Genomic DNA, 22,603 nt, shown 5'->3' on the forward strand with positions numbered 1-22,603 from the left:
ACTGCCCTGCCGACCCCAGCGCGTCGCTCTTCCAGCCTGGATTGAGCCTGCTCTTGCGCGCGGGTTCGACCAGACGTACGCTCACGCCCTCCGCCGACGTGCAAAGCCGAGAGAAGCCCGGCCGCGCAGCTAAGGCTGTGGCGGCCTCGGCGGTGCCTGCGCAGGGCACCGAGAAATATCTGGGAAGGAAAGCGGTCCTTCTTTTATGAATGGTGTTTCGTGATGAAAATGACACCCCATGTGGCTGCTTCTACCTCTGCCAACAGTGCATTTCTCAAAAGGCTGCGTTCCTGAGGTGCGGGGTAAGGATCTCCTCACGCGCCGGCGGCGATCGGCACCGCTTTCCAGGCTGACTCAGGACAACGTGCCGGGTGGAGTTTGGCATCGCCCAGCAGCTCAATGGCTGCCAGGAGCAGAAAGGGTCATTGAGAGATGGGTTTTTATCTTTTTCCAGAGATCTGTACACTGCTAACGTGGAACTGCATCAAACATAAGCATGTACAGATGCTGTTGCTTCAAATGAATTACTTTCATATACCTTGCGTTAAACTGTAGATCTTCAGGATTCAGGTGCCAATTTCCTTCTTCTTAAGCCAAATCGCCGAAGGAAAGATGGTACTACTTAAAAGACTGCTTTCCAACTACAGAAAATGTATTAAAAATTTTTTTACAAAAAATGAGGCCGCTTTAAAAAAAAAATATTTTAGTTGAATGGATCCTTAAAATATATGCCTTAACTGGAATAAAAAAAGAACACACTATTATAATTCCAGGTGAAACCCCCGTAAGTCAGCTCCAGACCTGCTGTCCGAACAGCAGGCGGGAGGGGACCCGACGGGGTGAGAGGGGTGACTCGGGTAAGCCAAACTCCACGTGGGACCGCGGGCAGGAGAAAAGGCACTTCCAAGGGCAGGGGCTTGGAGGCAGATGTGCTCCCATCCTCGCTGCACCCCAGGGCGGATCTCCGCTCCTGCTCACACCCCAGAGCTGAAGTGCACACACAGTCCTCAGCTGCCTAATTTCTGTATAATCCAGTAAAATAATGCGAAACAGATACCCGAAAAAAATTTAAGTGATGCAAAGCACCTTTTAACCAGGTCTTAATGTAACAAAATGACTAGAACTGAAATAATGAAATCTATTCCCTCTTTATCAGTACTTAAAATATTTCCGAATGTTTCCTGATTTTGAATTATGGTATTATATGATGAAATATTTAAAACATGTAAAAAAATTGAGTATTTTAGCCTCAGATGGCATGGCTAAGAAATGGAACTTGTTAGCCAATTAATTTTAAATTTACTATGGCAGAATTTCAATTACGGCTTCCCATTTCGTCTCCCCAGAAGCCACGTGAAGCGCTCGCCGCACGGCCCAAGCGCGCTCTGCTCCCGAAGTGGAACGTTCTTTCTCCGTAAAGCGGAGCCCCCTTATCGCCGGTGCCTCCCAGCGCAGACGCAGACGCAGGGCCGGGCCGCCCGCGGGCCCCAGGAGCGCGGCACGGCGGCTCCCCGGCTGCCTCCCTGCCCAGCGCTGCCGGCAGCTGCGCGTGCGGCGGGTCGAAGCACTCGCAGAGCAAACCGCTCTCAAGAAGCGGCGGAGACACCTCGCACAAACAACAGAAAGGCGAATATACACAGCACCGTCGCTTCCCCTCTCCCAGCTACTGGAAATGTGATCAAAAATTTGAAATAAATGAAACGGAGGCCTGGCTTGCTGGGCAGAAGCAAAATACACTGGCAGCACAGGCAGCGCGCTCCAGCGCAGAGACGGGCGCGCCCCGTGTTTCTGAGACAGTGGGTCGGGGCAAGAGGACAGGCACCAACGCTACCAAAGCCTTAAAACTACCAGAGAATCCTAAGCACGCGACAAGGGGACGAGGCCGAACGCAGGCGCGTGGCAGCGGTGCGGCCACCCTCTATGTGCATCCGATGCCACCAGCTGGACCCGCTCAAAAGAACAACATCACCCATCTCAGAAACGAGCCTCCCGCCGCTAACAAGCTCCCCGCCGTCCCGCGGAGAGCCACCGGCGACCACAGCCTTCGACAGCGCCATGCCGACGTCAGAGGACGACTTTTATCCGGAGCAACTGGAGAGTCCTGTGGTCAGGCAAACCGTTTTATCCAGTTTGTGTTAAGACTGTATTAACTGTCCGCTAATAAAGCAATGAATAATAATAAAACAATAAATAACAGAGCTACAGACCAGAAAGCGAGGCAACCTTCCATATGAGTAATTCCTTTAAAACAAAATACTAAGGAATTTGTAAAAAAGTGTAAATGGATTTTTAAACAGCATCTACTCTTAAATAATACATTTTAAATATCTGTACACATTTACTTGACCTTACTTCACAACAGATGAAAAATGTTAGGCTGATTCTGTGGAGGAGTTTTACTACCAGACTTCTCTCACGAGTTCAAATGATGTCATCGTAATAGAAATATTAGGTAATTTAACGGTCTCCTAACAGAACACTGCTCTGGGAATTTCAACAAAATTTCAAGCGGTAGTACCAAGGCTGGATTTTATGGATTTCTGTAATCTGATGCAAACGCTCCGCACGTTTGTAAAACAAACCTTTAAACTCCTGGCACGGAGCGGTGCCGGCCTGCGCGCCCCGCAGGGCTCTCCCGCCGGCGGCGCCGGGGACCGCAGCCCCGGCACGTCGCGCATCCCGCGGCCGCGGGCCGGTGCCGCCCGGGACCCCGCGCAGCGCGGCTCGCCGGAGCAAGGGGGGAGCGTCCACCACGAGCGCCGTGTTCCACCACCGCGCCGGGAGCGAGCGCGCTGCAATGGAAGTTACCAGGGCGAAACACCCAGAAGACAAAGCTGGTGAGTACAAACCCCTACTGTAGTTCTGTAGTTTTGTCACAAATACTGGGAGAGGGAGGAACCGGTGCTGGGCAAATGCAAGGCAGGCTGGAGAAACCAGTGTCCGTGTCTCTGGGGAGGAAGGAGGGAGCCGAGGCAGCAGTGTGAGACAAGCCACGAAACGGTGACAGAGAAGGGGTTATACCTTCGAGCAAACTCCTCTTGTTCAAAAACTGGCAGAGATTTGCGCGGGGCCCCAGAGGCACCCCAGGCCCCCGGGGAGGGCGTGAGAGCTGGGTCTCTTCTCCACCAGGCCTGGGGCCCCCAGGCACCGGGTCTTCTCCATTCCTGGGCCGCAGCCCTGCTAACGCGTCCCAGCTGCAGGAGCAAGTGCCTAACCCACACGCTGCAACTGCTGCCAGCAACAGCACATTTTCTCTTCTAGCCTTGTTTTGGTGCACTGACACACCAGCGGCCGTGGAGGACTGGGGCTACCTTTGCCGGGGCTGCTCGCCCCCAGAGCCGTGCGCTGCACCCCTGGGGCCGGCCGAGGTGATCCTCTGCAAGGCCTGTCCCTTCCGCTGAACCCCCTTTAACCATCCACGCCCCGCCTTCTGCCTACAGGTATCCATCGCGCTTCTTCATTTCTTCCTTTAAACAGAGGAAGGTTTATCAGGAATTAAAAACAAGGAAACAGCCCCGATACTGCACCCACAGCTTTCCTACCCGCAACACAAAGGTGCGCCGGGAAGGGTCCCGCCGCATAATCAAATTAAGCAGCTCTCTTACAGACCTCGAATGGCCATCCACGTAACAAGAAGCCAATTCTGTTGCCATTTAAGCTGCAAAGCCTTCAGAATGGGGTTTTGAAAGCATGACCCATCAGTTCTAATTTTTAAAACTTATCCTTTCAGTCAAGACTAGAAAAAGGCCCATTCCAACTTTTATCTTCACTACAAAGTGCTGTTATCTTGGGCTGATGTCAGGAGCTCTATCTCTCTTTCTGCTGACAAGCAGAGACGAGAGAGATAAGATTGGGAACGAATCTCACTTCTCTGAGTAAATAAATAATCAATACTCATCTAAATGTAAATGAGAAAGTATCCCCCTCTGATAACAGGGCTCTTATCAAACAGCCAATTTTCTGCAGACATTTGGCCTCAACCAAATCACCATCATTCAGCCCCAGCCTAATGGCTAAAAATCGTAACTAAATTGAACCGATCACCAGAGATCAACTAAGTTCAGCCATGGCTACTACAGGTTCAAATGTTTGGAATGCAATTTTTCCCCCATTAACTTTCAATAGCAATGAAGAATACCACGGTCAGGGATTGAATCTGCACGATAAACAAACACTAACACTTAAAAAGAGAAAGAGGCTTTAAATAAAACCCCAAATAAAACCCACCTCCGTCTGCAAACTAGTTCATAGGATAAAATGAGGATTATAGAAAGACTTACCTCAATATTTAATGTTTGCAGAGTTACCAAACCTAAACTAAAAAGACCCGTACAAACAAAAACCCCCAAAACATTTAAAATTGAACCTATGTTTTTACAGTGTTGGTCTCTGCAACAAAACACATCACTATCTACCCCTTATCTTCACTTCCCTCTCAAGAGCTGCCGTAATTCTCACAAAAGCCCCAGTTCCAGCTATGCTCGCTGTCAGCTCTTCCTGCTCCCTTTATGGACTATCCATTTGTTCAGAACACTTCCCAATTTCTGATTTCCATTACACTGACCTCCAGAATTTATTGCACTGTGTGAGAAAAAGAATTCTTTTTTGTTTCAAAAAGCCTTTGCCTACCCACCGCTTTTGGGGCATGCAGTTGACTTAGAACAACTGTGATAAAAACCCTCCCAATTTACTGTCTCTACCACATGCACTTCATAGGCTTCTCTTGGACCCAGTCATGCCTTTTCCAAACTAGGAAAGATCTTTTCCAGCATCTACTCCTCATTTCACGTCTGATCCACTTTTGCACTCATCCATTTCTGTACTTCTTTACTTCTCTATTACCCTTTTTGAGATAAAAAATAACAATTAGGATGCAGGCACATCATCATTTATGGACTGGCACAATGATGCTTTCTGTTTTGTTCTCTACTCCTTTCCTAAATTCTGATGTTCAGTTTGTCTTTCTGGCTGCTCCTAAGTGCTGAGCCGAAGTGTTCGCAGAACTACCCATGACGACTCCGGGATACTTTTCTTGACTGATGGAAGGTAATTAGAGCCCATCATTGTATACGTGTAGTTACGGTTGCTTTTCACCATGTATATTATTTTGCAATCATTGACACTGAATTCCCGCTCTCATTTTATTATCCTGTCACTCAGCATTGTGAGATCCCTCTGCAGTGCTTCACAGACAGCTTTTATTTGCACTATTCTTACTTCTTTTGTATCAACAGCACATTTTGTCACATCAGCATTCACATCCTTTTCCATGCCCCACATTAACGGAACAATGCAGGTTCTACCAGTTCCACTGGAACTCCACCAGTAACCTAGTTACTAATAACGGAGGGCCATTATTCCTATTCTTTGTTTCCTGTCTTTTAATCAATTATTAACCCATGTGAGGATCCTCCTTCTCATCCTGTGACAGCTTAATTGCTTTATGAGTCTTTGTCAGATCTTTTTTGGAAATATAAGCATGCTATATAAAACACACCATCCTTACTCAGATGGTCTCCGACTTCCTCAAAGACTGCTCACTGGTTTCTGAGGCACAACCTGCTCTACAAAAGCTATGCCGATTTTTTCCTCAGTATATTGCATTTGTCCATAGGTCATCTATTAATTTCGCTCTTCGCTACAATTTAATTTTACAGTTTCGCAGTTTGCCTGGTGCGGAAGCCGAAGTATACTGGCTTTCAACAAACTGGGGGGATACCTGCCACCGCCCACACCCGAGAGAGAAGCAGATATGAGCAACATATCATACATCCTATTTAACAGCGCAGCACCTTCCTATCTGACCTCTTCCAAATCTCTCGGCGACCGCTGCCTGCTCACGGTGGATTGTTACTGTTCGTGGATTCGTTTTAAAGCTCACTCTCCTGGCACAGCTCCTCAGACGACTCTCCGCAGAAACGCTCTGGCGCGAGAACCTCTTCAGCCTCCAAACGCGAGACGCGCTGAGGCCGGCAGCAGGAAGGGGTACGCACGCTGCTGGATTTCAGCAGAACAGTAAAACTCGTCTGGTTTTACAGCAGATGAAGGCTTGTCCCCGATGAGCCGGCAATCACTATGCCAGGAGCCCGAATGTCCGTGGGGCTGAAGGACACGATGTTTTGGTCCACCACCCAAAACAACCACGGCAGTTTTTATGGTGCTGTGGAAGGATTTCCACGTCTTTGTATGGCCAACCCCAGTCCCTGTCCTCGCCGCCTTTGCTCACACACCTGCAACACCCGGCGCCTCCCTCGCCCTCCCGCGCGGCATGGGCTGCCCTCGTGGGAGCCGGCGTCGATGCGTGGGGACGAGCTGTGCAGCGGCGGCGCGGCGAGGGATGACGCGTCACACCAACTTGTGCTAACCGGGAGGAAAGCACGGGAGCACCGATGCTGCCGCGGTACCGCTGGGCGTGCGGGACCTCGAGCGCTCCTACGTGAACGGCTGTAATTCCAAAATAACACACGCAAAATCAGAGAGTTAAAGATGGTTATTAGGCAGTCATCGCCTAATAGCCAAGGCACTGGGCGCCGGGCAGACAGCAAAGAAGCAAAAGTGAACATGAGCTATGTTTCAGGGTCTGGCCATGTACAGGAATAAGACAGGAAAGCAGTCAGAAGAAAACAGCTGATAAACATTTAATGTTGATGTCTGTGGTACTTTTCCTATTTCAAGTTTCTCCTTTCACAAGGATACGTGATTTATTGCTTCACTGCTCCAACCTTAGGTTTTGAAAGTGTGATTTCCTTTGAGTTTAAACTATATTTATATTTATTTTTTTTACCACTTTTTTATTATTGCTATAGAAAATATTTGCTGGAAATATGTTGCAGCTATTACAAGGTCATAAAAAAGAGGAGGTTTATGTATTTCTATCATTTCAAATAGTCTGTCAGAAAGTATCAGTCGTGCTAAGTGTAAGACTACTGGATTCCAGCTTTCCCTCTGCCAGCACATGGGCAGCATATGGAAGAATTAAAATAGCTCCATGAGGATGCTCCGTGGGTGCTGGCTGGGAGCGGGCGAACCGAGGCATCGCCTCGTCCTCCCTGGGGCGCAGCGGGACAGGCACGGGTGGAGACCGGCCCTCCCAGCAACGCCGGCCGCTGACCCTGGGCTAGGAGATGAATACTGGGCACGGATTATAAACAAAAGAGGGCTGAAGAAGGAGAGGGATCGATACGCTGCGGAGCGCACAGGAGCTGGGAACAGGGAGAGGTCTCAGGCCTCTTCTGTAGGATTTTTCTTAGAACATGACAGAAGGGGCAAGAATTCCATTGTGTGCTTGGCAATGACAATAAAACAACAGAAAATATGTAAACAGTTTGAGAGGAAATAGCTGTAAAGCCAGAATGTTTACATCGCAAATCCTACTGCTATGAGGACATCTTAAATCTGTTTATCCGTTAAAAATCCCCAAAGCCCCTCAACACCTCTGAAGTGGAATAAAGATTTTATCGTTACAAATGCAAATACTGGTTAATAAATAAAGATATTTAAATAGTGAAAACAAACTTTTAACATTACGCGCAAACATGAGACTTTTTTTCAGTCCAATCTGTTTTTTCTTAACTTGCACTGTTGTGACATTACTGAATTTTACACACAGTTATCTGCTGCTCTCCACAGAAATACAGATGGTTTTTGTAGAAATAAACAGTCATTTATATGAAACAATTGTAAAATAGTTTATGGAAACCAGTGGTGTAATGCATTCAAATAAATGCCAGGACTGGCTGATGGAGAGCCAAGGTGTTAAATCACACTGCTTAAGAATTCAGCTGTGGGAAACAGATAGTAAATCCAGAGTGACAGAATTTCCAGTGATGGCAAAGGTTTCTGACATCTAGTCCAGTACACAAAAACTACAGCAGTTCAAACCCATTTTACTTAACACTACCTTGACAGCCAGCGAAATTAGAGAATTTAGTCAAAAGCCCCTTAAAAAGAAACAAACACTTCATTTATGTATTGCTTTTTTGTAGAAAACAGGCAGCATAACTAGCAGCAAACCAGTCTTTGCAGAATATTAACAGAAGTGCTTTATTTAATTGCCACTATAGAATTTTATTCTTTTTGCATTAGCAATATACAGCCCTAAATAAAACTGAAAGGGGAGAGAAATCATGATGTTTGATCTATGACGTAATGTACTTATAGCAGAAATACAACATACAGATTTTTTTTTTTTAATCGCAAATTTAAGAGACAATGTCAGGGCAAGCAGCTGTTCGGGTTACTGGCAGGGCAGTGCACGTTGCAGCTAACGCACCCTAAGCCCCTTCCACGCTCCGCTACCTAAAAGACAGCACCAACGTGAACATCCCGCAAGCCGAGCTCCGACGGTTATTTATTTGTGGTGCAAATCAACATGAGGTCTCTACCTCGCTGGCACGGACTACGGAGTGGGAGAGGTGCTTTCCCCTGGCTACAGATCTCCGAGTGACGGTATTGCAGCACGGGGCGACGCCAGCACCCAGACGGTGCGTTTCAGGCTTCACAAAACACTAGCGGGAAGGAGATGGTCCCACGAATGTACCCGGTGTATCAGCAGGATCTTCTTCCATCAGAGTGGATGAAATAAACAAAAAAGTCTCTATCATCCAAACACTGAACCGCAGAATTTAAAATGCCACATAAATTACCAATCCAGAAGAACCGATGAACGTACGATTTCAATACCAACATCTCTAAAATAGACTCAGTTTGGTATTTCATTTTCATCTCAGAGGCCGAGCATGAGAAATTTTCCTCAACCATTCAGGCTGACATCCAGAATCCCATCAGCCCAACGCACAGGACTAACGAGCTATTTCTATTCCGACAAACTATTCACAAACCGTCTTCCCAACGAGCTGTTCACATACACCAACATCCCCGTCCCCCATCCCGTCAGTGTCTGCTCAGCATCAGCAGGCTGGTGAGAAAGGCCTTGCTGAAATAAATTATTACCGCTGCAAAACAGAGACGGAGTTTGCAGGCAGAAGGAAATAATTTCAAGCAGCCTCTATCGCACCCTCTCCAGCACAGAGGGGCTCACCCTGCACAACGCCAATCCTGCGGAGGAAAATTTGCTACAAAACCAAGCAGCAAGCCAAGCAGCCCTTCCTCTTCCCCTGACAGGCATCGCAGCGGAGAGCGAGCGAGCACCAGACCCCAACACAACTCCTGAACGCCGGGCGGAGGGTGCCGAGCAGGAGGGGTGGGGAGAGCCGCAACCCGGCAGCAGCGAGCCCCTCCGAGGAGCCGCCGCCGGACCGGACAGCCGGCTCCTTACCGCTCCGGCACAGGTCTGGCAGCACGGGGAGAAAGCTGGGACAACGGGGGCTACATGTTTACACTTACTCCTTTTTTACTATGTTGCCTCTTTGGTGAGAGGGGAGAGCAAGTAGGAGAAAGTCTTGACTGAGGATCTACAAATACTGATACTCTTTTAAGTTAAATCCTGCTAATACAAACAGCTGAACACAAGGATAACCAAGATTTCTCAAGTATTTCCAGGTAACGCCATTCCTAACTGTGGACGAAGACTCTGCAGGGATGCTGTAATTATCCAAAACAAAGCACTGAAAGCCAAAGAAACTCAAAACTACCATTAAGCAGAAAAGCACGCATGTAAACACCAGGAAATACAAATTAATTGGCTTTTCACTGTCACAGATGCTGGGGCTTCCATCTCTTTAAGAGTCAGAGCAAACATATGCATCGCCTACTCTAACATATCTACTTTTAAATTTAAACTCCTCAGTTACCATCATTCAATGACAGTATCAAACTTTAACGACAGTTTATTCTAATTGTGGTTCACCCCTTAAAAAATGCTTTAATCACAGAGTTGTGGTTTTACATAGTTTCTTTTATCTTCCTAATTCTCGCTTTTTTATATATACAAATAATTACATATATAGGCACTAAAAAGACACACACACACCCCTTTCTAGCCTTTTGTTTTTGTCCCGTTCCCCTGCCCACAAGGTGAAGAAGCAAAACCCAAGGGAGACCCACAGCTCTTCCAGCAGCAAAGGCACCGGGGAGAGGGACTCTCCGTTTCCAGCCGCCGCAGGGCTGACGCCGCGGTGCCAGCCGGCCGTGCAGCACGCCGGCCTGCGCCAGCAAGGAGTTTAATGGTTCCTTCCTGGCCTTAACACCTACAGCCCACGAGCTCCTCCTCTCCTGTGCTTTCCAGCACCCCCGTGGCCCCCACCGTGAGCTGGGAGAGCAGGCGCCGGCCGAACGGGGCTCAGAATTAGCACTTTTCCCCACACTTTGTCTCCTGCCACCTGCAACCACCGCCCTGGCAAGCAGAGCCACCACCCCGGCTCCGGCGGGCGGCTGCAGCCCCGGGGGACGGGGCCACCCTGCCGGAGCCGGGCAGGGTCCTGCGGGGGGCCGGCCACGCACTCCCCCGCAGACTCCGCTCCCGTGGAGGGCGCAGGCCCGCAGCACGGCCCCTCAGGAACCGCCTGCAGCCAGGCGTGGGTCGCAATCCTCCGGCGAAAGCAAAACATGTACCATGGAGAGTAACAAGAACGTCTTCCATGAACGCCAGCAGTAAGCGCGAGGCAACCAACACAAGACTCCGAGGAGTTTAATCTATTCAGGAACTTACAAGAGTTATATTCTGTTTTGGGGATTATTATTAGGGATATCTTTAAAAGTCACAGTGTCATATTTCTTTAAAGACCTAATTTTCAGTAATTTAGAAATTCAACCGGAGGCGCGCCCGTGACAGGAAGCAGATTCCGTGTTCGAACGTTTGCGGACGCAGTTTCAGAAGCGCCATTCTGCGCACACCACAGGGACGCTGGGCCCTCGCTCTAGACACCAGATGCGCTGAGGACCCCACAGAAATGTACCTGCCTGCAGGGCTGACGACGACCTGCTCCACAGAGGGAGCAAACCTGCGTTTTAGAAAGGGCTCCTGTCCTGCCCGTGGGCTGCCAGCCTCCCCCGCCCGCAGCCGCCACGGCACTCCTGGTGCTGCCGCCCGCACGCCCTCTCCGGCCTCGGGGACAGGGAGCCGCCGCCGGAACGCCAGCTCTCCTCGGCATCTGTGGGAGGCGGGAGCGAGACGGATCCGATACGGCTCCACAGCGTCAGGACCAAGCGTTCACAAATGCCTGCTGAGACGCTCCAGCGGCAGGAAAACCGCGGGGCAGGTTTAAAGGAAAACCTTCGGCGTTACAGCATCCGCGCGATTTCCCTTGGGCCTGGCGAGGTGCTTGACAATAAATGGTTTTTCACACGAATAGTATCTTTGTATTGCGGTTTTTCCTTATCTCCCGTGTACATTTTGCATAAAATGTGTTTATAAACAGTCTCAGAAGTGCGTTTGAGACATGAAATTTGACATTAAAAGCGGTGCTGAGACTGATATGTTAGAGAGCGCATTTTCGAACAGAACTCGGATCGCTTTTCCCTAGTTGCTCTCTGAATGGACGATGAGTCTCACGTTTGCGGCCGCACTCCTCCGTTTGGGCTTCTGTTCCCAAAGTTCTGAAGGATAACTTAACAGCTCTGTGGGAACAGATCTGGAATACAGCAATAATAAACCACCACAAAACACAGTTTTGTCACAGATTGTGAGAGTTACCTGGTGATGGAACAGATTATTTTAACCGGCCTTTGCAGCTGTAATTCGTTTGATTCTGGTAGAGAGACTAAAATATGACATGGAGGCTTTCATTTTTACATCCTATCCCTGTTTCTTGAAATTTTCTCTTTCCTTATTATTCAGCTTCCTGTGGCAGTGAGATAACACACTTATCCAGACTTGTAAGATTATTTTAGACTATTTTCGGTCACTTTACACATTTTAAAGAATGCAAAAAGCACCAGTTGACAGCTGGTAGGGACTTGAATGTTATTCTAAAGCAGCTGTTTTCATTTATAGAAAAAGTATTAGTCTTTCTCCAAACTGAACAGAATACTAAGTTAATAACTCTCACTCTAACCTACGGAAAATACAGGTCATGTCTGTGAAATGTTGGCAGAAGGTATTGTTTATAACAATTAAACTTGTATAGCATTTTGTTCTTAAAAGGATTGAGCATTTCTGGCTCAGGGATGTTTGCAGTTTGAAGCAGCTATTAAATAATAATCAGTAGCATGTTCACCCTGCAAAGAATTTCTACTTAAAATCAGACAAGATTAATCAGACAAGGCTTCTCTGTTCACAAGAAATTTCCAGTGAAGAGAGGCTGACATGGACCAGAAACAGGCAGGATTATTCTAACATTTCAGCATTTTACATTGTTTAGTTTTGTCTCTCATTTCCGTCTAAGAGCATTTGGTTTTTATATACTGACATCAATGCTTAATTTGCTGGAAAACAAAGCCTCTGTACACATTCTCTCTGCATTCTTATTTACTTTACATTAGTATTTATAGTCCATTCAGTCAAGCTCTGGAGGAAAAGGCAACCGGCATCCCAGAGAAAGCATCTGTTGAGAGCAAAAGGAACGAGAGAGCTCAAAGGCGAGGAAGGTAACTTTCAAGTCTACATATAGTTCCTGCACATGTTCAATTTGAGAATCACCATGGCATCAAGATACACAAAGTATCAAGAATGAAGTCATCATCTTTCTTATGTTCTTAAAATTGTAAGCCACGCAAACATATTTTATAGAAAATATTGAATGTGGGCTTTAGTGCAGATATAAAAAGCCTGATAAGACCTACTTGCCTACGGCACGTTATGGGATGCTGTCAGACCCAGTCTTAGCTGTACTGCAGTATCTGAAGAGAAGAGTCCCTGCATTTCACCTTGGAAAAAACGTGCTTTCCTTGGTCCAACTGAGAGCCTTCCAAAAAAGTAGGATTTAAAATGTACATCCTACCACAACCTAAATTCCTAGGCTAACTGGGTAACACATAAATATTTGTAAAAGTAAGACCAGCAGAAATACACACGAGATAGTGTAGGAAAATCGTTTAGCGGTAAAGCAAATCAAGTCGTGTTGATAATGGCTTTTACAGTTACGCAACATGATCTGTACAATCAACAAAACTTTCTCGGCAAAACACGAGGGTGGGATTTTAAAAGCATGCCTGATATCCACTGTTTTTTGAAGTTACTGTTAAGACTCTTACTGATTTCTAGCGAGCAGAATTATACCAAGCACTAAAACAGCCAAATCTCACCTTCTAAAAAGGCCTTTCAAGACTCCATCATTATATGTCCAAAATCCAGACAGCACCATATCTGACGTTTTCACTGATAAATTCAGGAAGAACGAGAATTTCTTATGCTCATGATTTCAAGCATGTGACGCCCTTTCTGCCACACTGCAGACTAATTCTATATTTAAAGCATCAGCTGCTGGAGTGCTCACAATGTTCAAAAACATTCTCAGAGACACCTAAACGTGGCAAGTTTATACAAAGCAGTCCTTAAACTATCTATGGCTACTGAGGTTCCCCACAGGGCCATGATCCCAGCATCTCCGCACCGCCCAGGCCAATGTGATATGCACAGCGAGGTCCCTGCAGCGCTGACGGGAGCTTTCCTCACTGCCGCGGCCAGCCGTGGTTAGGCTATCACCCCATTCTTAGTCCCTTTCTCTCTCCTTCTGACTATTTTAAGAAAACTCTCTTGCATGAGAGATTTCACTGAGCCCCCCTCAGGGTGGTCCATCTCTAGATTAGACCAGTCTCCTCTGGGAGCTCATTCCACAACCAAAAGTGTTTTATTTCCAGCTCTCACGTAAAATATGCATGTGCAATACATGCTGCTGAGCACGCAATAGGTTAAACAAATTGATGATAAAGTGTTCTACTTAGTTATTTTTCATTACCATAAGAAAACATCAATTACATTTTCTATTTTATGAGCGTACACAAGGGAATCCATTACAATAACAGAGAGGTTATATGACTGATTTTGCTGCTTCTTTCCTAACCAAAAAGAACAGTTAGTTTTTAAAGACAATGAAAATAGCCCAGAGAAAAGGAAGGCACACTAGCATATCTGCACAGAAAGTTCCTATCCTGATTTATCCAGCCTGACTCCAACTAATTAAACATCTGCCTCAACAATTTCCTCTGCAGATTTATCTTCTCCAGTACGTAGCACTGACTGGTTGTTACAGGCTATTCCCCAACTCGCAGCCATTCCCATGCACTTCTTCCAGGCGGTTATTTGGGCACGTGGCAAGGGATGATACAGTATTCCCATTAACCCCCCGCTGCTGCCAGCGGTGGGACAGGTCACCGGGCTCCCAAAGCGCTGCTTCAGTACAACTGTGTCCTCTATGAAAGGGCTCAAGGGCCGCGCTTCTCTCAGCTGTAACACATACGGGTTATTTTCCCGCCCGCCCTTCCCGCTGGCTGACTCAAAAATTACTATTTAAAAATGGTCAGAGTTCATACTTCCAAGGCAAAACCCTTGTGACACTAAGAAAGGGAAACTGCAAGGAATGTGAAATAGTCCGAACAGTTTGCAATAATTTTATCTAACGTAGTATCTAGATAGAGCTAGGCACAATCAGAATACCGCTTCCATTTCTTTCACGCTGCTAGGAAACACAGGTTGTACCCAACTTCTACCTCCTTCTACTGACCTGGATCTTCCTGCAACAAATATTCTTTGGCTTGCAGTTAAATTGCAGTCAAAAGTCTTTATGCAGCTTTAGTCTTTTCAACAAATGGGATTCTGAAATAAACACACCAACATTATTATTTTTTACAGGCGTAGCTCACACTACAGCTACATGAAAGCCGGTGCACGTGCTGAAACAGAACGCGTGGAAACCTGGGCTCCGCGCGACCCTGTGGCAAGAGAAGCTTTCAGCGCCGTTACCAGCGCCGTTACCAGCCCCGTGCTCCCGGAGGCGGCACGGCTGGTAGCTGTCAGGATGGTGACGGCACTTTTAAACAGAAGGCAAAACCAGAGAAGCTCGGGTCACTGACTCACGGAGGTGACCGGCGCGTATAGATTTCCAGGAACTTGTGACTCAGTTGCATGTTGAAAAACCTACTTGTAAGCTGCAGATTACTGGCTGAATAAAATAATTAGAGAAAACTAGACTAGTATTTTAGCCCTGGTCATGCTGGAACGTTCCCTTCCTGACTACACAACAGAAATTCTTCAGTTTCTTCCTCATCCAAAACAGTCAACCAAGGTTTGCGTTTTCCTACAAACGAGACCAATTTGAAAAATGTCATGTGAGTCAATGGATAAATAGGTCAGAAAGCAACTTCTTATACAAGTACTGGAAAACAGCATAAGCTGTAAAAATAATAAATTCATTTGTCCTGTGAGTACTGGTCTGGAGGCACACTGAAAATGTGCAGAGAAGTTCAGAGGCATTCCGGTTTTATTAAACTATTCCAAAAGCTTCAAATAAACATGTTAAGTCTATTTTTGATTAGTACTTCTTAAAAATCAGAACAACCAACTTAAAAGGAAGCGTCGCTGAATGAGAAGAAATGCTTTTCCTACATTATGTCTTATCTTTTATTCAGAACTTTGACATCCTAATCCACTGCTTAATAATGATTTGAACTACAATGGCACAGGACCGTGCTGTGCTAATAGTCTGATCTTAAATTCCATTTATCTGTGCATCTCCCACTGAAAGGGAGAGGCATATCCATTCCAAATATGAAGAATCTGGTGGCAGATGAAGAACGATGACAAAATCTTTTTCTACTCCCACTCCAGTCCATCCGTGCCCGCTGCGCTGGCATCCTGCGCATTAACTGTCCTTTAAGCATTTCCAGCCCGCGGCAGCGGCCGCAGGCGGGGCAGCGCAAGCACGAGGACCCCTCTGTGCAGGCAGCTGCAAGTTCTGCTGTTTCAAAGATGACGGGCAAGACCCTCCAAAATCCCACTGCCCTCCCCAGTCTGTAGCGTGATGAATCGCAGTTTTGGGTAAGGGAACTAACTGGAATAAGGGAAGTTTTGGATAAGGGAAGATAATTTTAATAAAAAGGTTTAATTCGTGATTTACCAATTTAATACATAAATACCTAATCTGAGAAGTCCCTTCACCCACGTGACAGTATTGTATGACAATTACAGTAACGCCTTATGAGTGCTCACCAACATTTAAAAAAAAAAAAAAATTCATTTATGAAATTCAGTAATATGGGAATTGAAGCGGAAACCTTCTCCTAGAGTAATCACCCTTCTCGCAGTGATTCATGAAGCTTACAACTGCAGGTCCTAATTCTGGGCATATCCATACACCAGCTTAAACTGGAACCTGCAAGCAACACCGACTATTTCAAGAATCCCGATTACATGTTCAGAAGTAAATATACCTACAAGTAACCAGAAGGTTTTTAGTCATGACTTCTACATGGTTATATCCACAGCAGGGCTGATGGTCATATCTCAAAGAGGTGAGATGTCACACGGGTAATTGACAAAAAGTAAATTTAAATTATTTCTTATATAATTAAAAAATCCCAGAATGATACGTACATGCCTGTATACCCTGGTTTCTGAGCAGGAGTGCCAAGACTGTAGAAATGAATGTATTAGCTGAAGGAATAAATGACAGGTCCATTCTATTTCTAAACTACTGAGCAAAAGTAACAAAATAAAAGCAAAAACAAATTTCAAACGGACAAAGAGTAAAGCATCTGTTACATGAAGGAGGAAAGTAGCTTAAAGACTGAGCTAAGTGAATCCTTTAGCCACCTCCCTTCAGGGAAGAGAAATCTGATCCCAGGAAATAAATAAAAGTCACCCAAAAAGTGAACAAAAGAGGTGTTTGAAAAAAACAGAACACCATTCATCGCGGCTAACGACTTGTTCATTATGAGTGATGATGGATAAAGACTTCTCACGCTGAGATGAAATCAAGATTTATATGCATTGTTTCCTCTCCCAACTTGTGGGAAGATCATCATCATTTAATTCTATCTCTGCGGCCAGTGATGGGCATCCAGAGAGCTGGTTATCAAACGGCGCAGTCAGCTGGCAAAAGCCGAAACGTGCAGTTGGCACATCTGGACGGAGCCGCCACAGCCGAGGGTGAACAATGACTCCTGGCCAGCGGCCAAATTGCTGCAGACGCTGGCGGGTCTCATCTACAACCACCCCTACCAGCATCTCTCGCTCACTGCCCCCCCCCCCTTTTTTTTTTTATGAGAATCAGATTTTCATTGCTTCATTCAATTGCTCTCCTCTGCCATTTTTTACAGCTCTTATCGTTCCCTTGGAATATGGCCTTGAGACAGCTCATCCGTGTCCTTCACTGTGTTATCTCTTCTAACTTTTATTAAAACTTCAGCTCTCATCTGAAGATAGCTAATTAAATCCATGACAGATTATACACTCGTTTAAAAACTGCACTGAACTACTTTTTCTAAAGAGAACAGGGTTTATTTTCTTTTCCCATAGTTAAAACTAAGGGTATATAAGGAGGATTCATTCATTTACAAAGACAAGATCCTTATCTTTACCTAGTACATAGATAGGTTTATATCAAAGTTCCTTTGTTGCGTGACAAGACTCGGTGCAATTTCTCACAGTAATTATTTCTTCTTGCTGGAAAGATCGCTCAAGCCTTATACTTTTGAAATATATATGTACTAACATATATGTGAATGCACATTTACACCCTGGAAAAGCATTGCTCTAAAATATAAATGCAAGTATCGTAAATTTTCTTTTTTAATATGTTGATATGTTTTAACTTTAACAGTACTATTTTGACAACATTGCAGAAAGTAAATTCTTCTTTTTCTCTACAAATAATGATAAATCCTTTAACTTATTTAAAATCATACTAAGCATCATTTTCTTACATAAATTAAAAGTATACAAATTCTATCAAGGACTGGTCTTACTGTACTTCCACCCATCATCCCAAACTACCACTAGCTGGACCTGAATGCAAACAGCTTTGTTATCATAAATACATATCTGCAGTAATGAATATACTGCGCTGCAGCAAACACTACGCAGCTCCTCCACCGTCTGCTTTTTGCCAGTATCTAGAACACAAACCTGTGCACAGAACTGCTTTGGAGTGCTGCTGAAAATCACAATACCCACTAAAAAAAAAAAAAGAGCATTTTTCACAAGAGTTAAAAAGAGATATAAAATACGCTCATGGAAAAACACCCTACCCTCTAGAAAATAGGATAAATAACCCACCTGAGCCTCTCTGTGATCCCTTCCTTCTCTTTAAGGCCTTTTGTAAGATATCCTTCATGGTGACCTTCATACTGTCCACCTGAATAAGTGAGAATCCATGAGCAGCATTTCTGCAAGACAGATGCACATGCATTTTTACAAAATAATCATCATCAGGCAGCCCACTGCAATTTTCATTAGTTTCAAGCAAAGGACTTGTTAGGCACAACAATTAACAAAGTTGTGCTACGAAAGTAAGCTAAAAGGAGAAACTGAGCAAACTCCCTTAGAAAGGCAGAGACAAAAATGGAGAAAATGGATTGGGATTCGAGGCGTGTAAGGATTTTCCTAATTTATCTTTATTTTTGATCAATTTGTGTTCATCATTAAAAAAGAAAAATGAGCGAATGTACCTGCGGAGCTCCTCAACTACTCATTATTAAGTCTCCGCTCGGCGTTTCACAGCGCGTACGGGAGAAACAGTTTGCAATGTCATCCCCACACCCGTCCGACGGCAGACGTAACAAATCATCACGGAGAAGTGGAAGAACACCACTCGGGGAAGTAACAGCAGCTTCTCGGCACTACTCATGCCTGGCTTTATCTCACATGTGAGCAGCGTGCTTTCTCTGGACGCGTTTCTGTGACAAAGTCTCAGGGAAGGCTTTAGGACAGCAGAGAGCCTGCACGTGGGGGAAGCACCGCAAGCGGCACGGGGATGCTTACGGGAGATACCGGCAGTGAAAGCGGCATCACCGGGGAAGCAGAGAAGGTGACAATATAACAGAAGGGATACTGGATTAAGGTATCACTAAATTTTGCCCCTTAGACCTTGCAGTCAATCTCTGCTCATGTCAGTAGATGTCACTGCAGACAGTTAGCACGGAAATTTGAGAGCTGCGAGGCACCCACTGGGAGAGATTTGCGCTGCACGGAAAAAACCTGTTTTGCAAAGCTATTTAGACAGGAGGAGGAGCTTTGTATCTGGCAACTAGGAATTTTAATCAGGGAGTAGGGCTGTATATGAATATCACAGCTGGAGTATTTTTAAAAGCAACTGGCAGTCAAAAGCAATCCCAGCAACACAATTACACCATTAAAAACAAGACCGTGTTACACGTCACTGCAAGACACGAACACTGGGAATACAAGTTCGAGCTCAGATCGCTTCAGACGTGGCACCACTAGCCCACGCTGCGGCACAGCCTAGATGAATAAAGGACACCTTCAAGCCCTCACCATACATTAACACTTACTCCCGGTCACTGGCTGCGGCGCAGACGCGGCGGCCAGCGAACGCCGCGCCTGGGCACATGCTGGCCGCCGGCTCGCCGCCCCGCGGCTCCCTCATGCTCTCCTTGCAGCTATCGGCACGGCAAGCACACGCCGTCGCCCTTACCCCGCTCGCAGCGCAGAGCTACCTCATTTACCCCAGCTACGCTTTTCAACTCAACATCGTCTGCCCAGAGGGGCTGAACAGGCTGAAGCGACGGTCAGAAAATCCACAACGCGTGGTCATTTCTGCGTTACAAAAATGGAAAATGCCTGCCACGCTGTAAGTAACACATCAGATGGGTCTGTTTTCAGAGCATCCCCCGGCTCCTCACCCCACAAGTCACTGGTATAAAACGGCGTTTCCTTCTCATCAGTTGTTAGTCTCATCTGAATTTCATTCTCAATTCCCTTTGTTCCTGGCAAAATGAAACTGCCTAAAAGCCCCAAATTTATGTTCTCTAGGCCATTTATTATTTATGGCTCTATCTTACTCGTCTTCAAACCAAATATTCCCAACCTTTTCATGCATCTACTTTTTCCCTCTCTATTTCCGCCATGTATTTAATACAGAACGAGCAGAACTGAGCCCACTGCTCCACATGAGGGAGTACCATCCGTGTCTGCAGTGCTGAGATTGCCATCCTTGGCACAGCCCAAGGAGCCAGGGGTTTGACTAATGCCATACAGCGATCAGAGACCTTCCTAAACTCTTCACTGATGAGCAAACCTTCCCGTAAGCTGCTACGGGGCCCTGCAACGTGCACGAGCTCTGCACAACATCTTGCCTTTGCCCAGCAGCTTCCTGGTCGTTCACCTCGCTGCCCAAAGTCACTACAGCTCTAGTCCGAGCTGACCGGCTGAGCTAGATTTAGTGGACTTTTTAAAGTGAAAAACCTCTTATAGAATTATACTATAATTACAAAAAGGAAACCACCTTTTTGCTTATATTTAAATGACACAATGTTTGTCAATGAAGCACTACAAGAAAAGCCTTGCACACTGGACCCAACCATCAGCACACTGATTCAAAAAACGTCCGGCGCCTTCAGGTAATTCATATAAAGCTCTGCAATATAGAAAGAAAGCTTCCAGAGAACTGCAACCAAAATATAGGAGAATTAATTAAAATACTGCAGGAAAAAAACCCAAACAAACCAAACCAGCAAAGGTGAAGAAAGTCTTCCAAAACCTTCTACGGCCAAAACAACCGGAGTCACAATTTTTTTTTTTTTTTTCCTTTAGTGCAAAGTATTTTTCAAATGTGTCTTCCCACACACAAAGCAGGGGCTGCAGCCTCCACCAGGGATCAGCCCTGCTTCCCGCAAACCAAGCGTCAGCAACCAACCACGGCTGACCCAGCGCGGGGCTGCTCACACCAACACATATCTGGAACCTCCCGAAAACGGAAGATTGTCTTTCGATTCCTGACACTTCGGCTGCTAAAGAGCACATGCTGCTGTTGATCCCGCTCGTGTTTCAGGCCATCCTGACTTGGTCGATTCTTTCTATCGAGCAGCTGGCCTGAGAACTGTCAGACTAATTTTCCTGACACTCTATTACTAACTCATGCCTGAGCCACGGCCATTCTTTGCCTCAGAAGCTGGATCGCATCCCAGAACAATCTTTGAAAGTTTATTTTACTGATCAAAGCAAAATAAGAAAAACCTCTGTGTTTTACTATATTTAGTGTGCTACCCAGTAAGCGAGACTTTGGCAAGAGCAGTGAAATGTAAAGCACACCCCGCATTTGTAAACTTTTGGATGTTTGCTCTGGAACAGAGCCAGAGGCTCTGAAACGCCGTCCCGGTTCAGACGCACGCTTCTCCCCTTCTTTCGCTCTGGCTCGCTAAGCGTGCAGCGCTGTTTTTCTCTAACAATACACCGCGGAACCTCAATAACGACATTTTAGCACTCAGTAAACCCACAAATCTGAGCCGAGAGTGGCTTTAAGCCCAGGCCAAAGAGATTCTGCCGTCATCCTGGGGTCAGGCCAGCGTGTCGGAGCACACTTCCTGCGCCGCAGAGGAGGAGAAGCCCCGCGCCGCCCCCGCCGCGCCGCCGCGCTATCAAAGGGGCAGGGGGGCTGGGAGCCACCCTCCGCACCGGATCAGAGGTGCGATCATCGATCTACCGCAACCTGCCTTTACGTGAAAATAGCACAGTGAGGCTCTTCTGGAAGAAATACACGCCCCACCTTACCTTGCCAGCTTCCCAGTTACGCTCCGCATCGATAATGTGCATGAACTGTCCGCACTCAACCTAATTCCAGCATATCCTTAATTACGATTATAAATTACATGTTTTAGCTTACTCCGCTAACGTGTGATACCTTTATTTTAAGTCAACACGCTAGAAAACGGGACAGACAAGCAGATGCTATTCAATCAATTAAAACTGCTGCTTACAAATTGGAAGCCAAAGAAATTCCTTAGCTTGTATTTTCTGTCATTTTGCAAAAACATACCTGGGTGACAAGGTTAAATCAAGCAAAGGAAATCCCTGGCACTTATCATCCACAGGCATTACTGATAAATTGTGCAGTGGAGGAATAAAGGATTACCTTCTGTATTTTTTCATTACACTTTTCTTTTGTTACAGAATACATAAATCCATTGTGGCACAATGTAATATGTATCATCGTGCTACACCTGTGGACGTTTCATAGCGGCTGCCATGTCTGTGCAGTCAGGAATGATAAGTGAACCACCCGTGAATGTTAATGATAGTGATCATTCTGCGGTAACTTGGCTTTCCATCTTCTTTTACAGCCTCAGCGTTGGAGCCAGGGTGGCAAGGTTCAGAGGAGGAAAAAGAAAACAGGAGAGGCAAGGGCTTCGGCGGGCTGACGCCGGGGTGTTGCCTGGGGGGAAGGTGCTCAGAGGCGGCACGGAAACAGGCAGTGTCCTCTCCGTGGGCTCCGTTCATGTAACAAAATAAAACATTTAAAGGACAAAAGGCTTCTGTTCGAAATGAGAAACAGACTTTTCCAAAAGCCGCCTTTCCAATCTGGACCAATTTTTTTAATGTTAAATTTTTCCTTTTTTTTTTTTTTTTTTAAATACTCTAGTGGAATTTATAGCACTTAGAGCTTGATGCAAAAAATGGTTGGCATGGTTCAAAGTGTCTGTGAATGACTAATAACGATTTCCACTTGATCAGCACAAAGTCAGAGCTAAGACTAAAAATCCCAGTTGACGCAATGTACTTAACTTAAGCTGGGTAATTTTTAAGATAAAG

At 45.9% G+C, this 22,603-nt stretch overlaps 1 protein-coding gene across 3 annotated transcripts in view; it reads right to left on the bottom strand.

The window, feature by feature from the left end:
* Positions 1 to 22,603, bottom strand: part of MAPKAP1 (MAPK associated protein 1) — a gene marked incomplete at both ends in the record, with an annotated part of 95,259 nt that overhangs the window by 27,728 nt on the left and 44,928 nt on the right. For all 3 annotated transcript variants that reach the window (XM_082008937.1, XM_082008938.1, XM_082008936.1), the window contains one exon: positions 18,113 to 18,222. In XM_082008937.1, coding sequence (XP_081865063.1) covers positions 18,113 to 18,222 — 110 coding nt within the window. The remainder of the gene's footprint in view (positions 1 to 18,112; positions 18,223 to 22,603) is intronic.

This window comes from Phaethon aethereus (genome assembly GCF_964289735.1).
Source record: "Phaethon aethereus genome assembly, chromosome: 20".
Taxonomy (NCBI): Eukaryota; Metazoa; Chordata; class Aves; order Phaethontiformes; family Phaethontidae; genus Phaethon; species Phaethon aethereus.